At 44.2% G+C, this 2,740-nt stretch overlaps 1 protein-coding gene across 1 annotated transcript in view; it reads right to left on the bottom strand.

The window, feature by feature from the left end:
* Positions 1-834: 834 nt before the first annotated feature.
* Positions 835-2,740, bottom strand: part of CD99 (CD99 molecule (Xg blood group)) — a 32,691-nt gene continuing 30,785 nt past the window's right edge. The window contains exon 10 of the mRNA XM_035029655.1: positions 835-2,128. Within this exon, the coding sequence (XP_034885546.1) occupies positions 2,103-2,128 (26 nt within the window). The 3' untranslated portion in view covers positions 835-2,102. The remainder of the gene's footprint in view (positions 2,129-2,740) is intronic.

Below are 2,740 nucleotides of genomic sequence, written 5' to 3'. Positions count from 1 at the left end.
AATAACAGCAGGAACAATGATGCATGTAAAAATGGGCAAAGGGCGTATTCAGAATGGAGCAAACATGGATTTTCCACACACACATTCCCAATCCCACCTGTGTTGAGAGAAACGTAATGTAAAACCGTTGATTCGATACCATGTTTTCAACAGGCTGGCAAGGCCCATAACGTTTGCAGGGCTATTTGAGGACAGCTGAGACATCACTGGGAACACCATAAATTTGCACAACTTTCATGGAGGACGATTAGGCAGTGCCCATCATCACACACACACACACATCCTAACAAAGCTGACTTCAGACAATAAATGTACACACACACTCGGACAAATGTACAATATCAGCTCATGTTGTTTGGCTAAATACATTATGACCCAGGTTTAAACCCTCTAACTGTGTTACTGTCTCCCACTAGCCTACATAAATTTTTTTTTAAAGATTTTATTTATTTATTTGACAGAGAGAGACACAGCGAGAGAGGGAACACAAGCAGGGGGAAAGGGAGAGGGAGAAGCAGGCTTCCTGCTGAGCAGGGAGCCCGATGCGGGGCTCGATCCCAGGACTTTTTAAAAAGATTGTATTTATTTATTTGTTTGTCGGAGAGAGAAAGAGGGAGAGCACAAGTGGGAGAGCGGAAGGCAGAGGGAGCAGGGAGCCTGATGCGGGACTCGATCCCAGGACCCCAGGACCATGACCTGAGCCTAAGGCAGATGCTTAATGACTGAGCCACCCCGGCGTCCCCCTACATAAATTTTCTAATCCTGATTTCAAAACCGTGACACTAAGACTTCTTCATACAAAAGCTCAGAAATAATTAAACAAAGCCATTTTTGTCAAGGAGGAAGAGTATGCTTCTGGTTCATTTCGAGTTGTTAGGAAACATAGCAGGAGCTCCTGAGCCACAAAGCAGTTTTACCCCAAAGGTAAAGCAAGCTCTCACACCAAAGCAGTTAAGACACTTTGTAAAGACATTACAGTTAACAAATTTCCACAAAAAACCCACATGGAAGAAGAGGGCAGTATCTGAACGCAGAGGAGTATCTGATTCAGGGGAGTAGCTGAACTGCGGAGGAGTATCTGATTCAGGGGAGTATCTGGATGCAAGGAAGCATCTGATTCAGGGGAGTACCTAAATATAGAGAAGTATGTAATGCAGGGGAGTATCTGAATGCAGGGTAATATCTGATGCAGGAGGGTATCTCATGCAGGGGAGTATATGAATGCCGGGGACTATCTGAATATAGAGAAGTATCTAATGCAGAGGAATACCTGAATTACAGGAGTATCTGATGCAGGGCAGTATCTGAATGTAAGGGAGTATCTGGATTCAGTGGAGTATCTGCATGCAGAGAAATATGCAATGCAGGGGAGTATCTGAATGCTGAGAAGTCCTTGTCCCCAGTGTACTAAGACCAGTGGAGGGAAGTAGGCAGAGAAAGAAAATCCCGAAAATGCAGGGGGTACACATGGGTTGATTGTTTGTCCTGCAGCCCCAGAAAAGGGACCACGGGGTCCATTCCACTGGTTTCCACAGCCTTCTTTAAACGTCAGCCCATGATAAGACATTTAAGTAAAAAGTACTTGGTTTCTAATTTCTTTTTTATTAGTCTGGTGTGAAAAAAAAATCTTACCCAATGAAGGACATTTTGAGGACACTAATGAAACGCTTATCTCACCATATCCGAGGGTCACTGCCAGGGACAGTTCTGTTTAACTCACACGTTAATTGGTAAACGGCCCAGAGTTCCGGGTGGGGGAGCTTCAGTGGGGTCGGTATTGGGATGACTTTGTGATGGACAATCGGCCTTTCACACCCCACGGGGAAACCCTTAACGGCCACGGACAGGGTGAGCAAAACTCCCCTCTCGGGGTGCAACACTCGGCGTTAGTATCCCTCGTCTACCCAGCATGGTGCAAACGGGCACAACGCATCTCAAGGTCAAAACAAAGAGTCTCAACGTGAGCACAGGCGTGGGCAGGACAGGGCTGGATTCCGCCGCGGCCACCGCCACCCTGGTGCACGTGTTTCTTGGGAAGATGCAGCAGGGGAGTCTTGTTCTCCTGCTGGGAACGTCGAGGATTTGCGTTTGCAGTCAAGCTTCTACTTTTCCAGAAGACTCCACTGAACTGCCAAGGACAAACAGACAAGGAAAGACTTCACAAGGCATCCCCAGCTCCCCCCACAACCCGCACGTCACCGACTGCTTCTTAAACATTTCAGACGCGGGTGACTCCCTTGCTATAGAAGATAAATGAGTGCAAAACGCATCGCTGACAGCAAACAAAAACCGACTCTAACCTGCTGGGGGAAAAGAATTCAACACATTTTAGAGCCCAGTCAACTCTAGCTAGGAAAAAAAATATGTACTCCAGAAAAAGTAGAAATAGGAGAAGGCATTTTCTCCTAGGAAAAAGAAAAAAAAACATACTCCACAAAAAATAGGAAAAAAAATATAGAAGGCATTTTTTCCTAGAAAAAAAACACGTACTCCAGGAAAAGCAGGAAAAAAAATAGGAGAAGGCATTTTCTCCTTAAAAAAAAAATACTCCAAGAAAAATAGAAAAAAAAATATAGGAGGCATTTTTTCCTAGAGAAAAAAGTACACATTCCAAGAAAAGTAGGAAAAAAGATAGGAGAAGGCATTTTCTCTTAGAAAAAAAAAATATTCCAGGAAAAGTAGAAAAAAAATAGAGAAGGCATTTTTTTCCTAGAAAAACAATGCATACTCCAAGAAAAGT

Source organism: Mirounga leonina, unplaced genomic scaffold, assembly GCF_011800145.1.
Source record: "Mirounga leonina isolate KUSES-001 unplaced genomic scaffold, KU_Mleo_1.0 Mir_268, whole genome shotgun sequence".
Classification (NCBI taxonomy): domain Eukaryota; kingdom Metazoa; phylum Chordata; class Mammalia; order Carnivora; family Phocidae; genus Mirounga; species Mirounga leonina.
The sequence above is the reverse complement of the archived record's forward strand: the minus strand, read 5'-3'. Positions and strand labels throughout refer to the sequence as shown.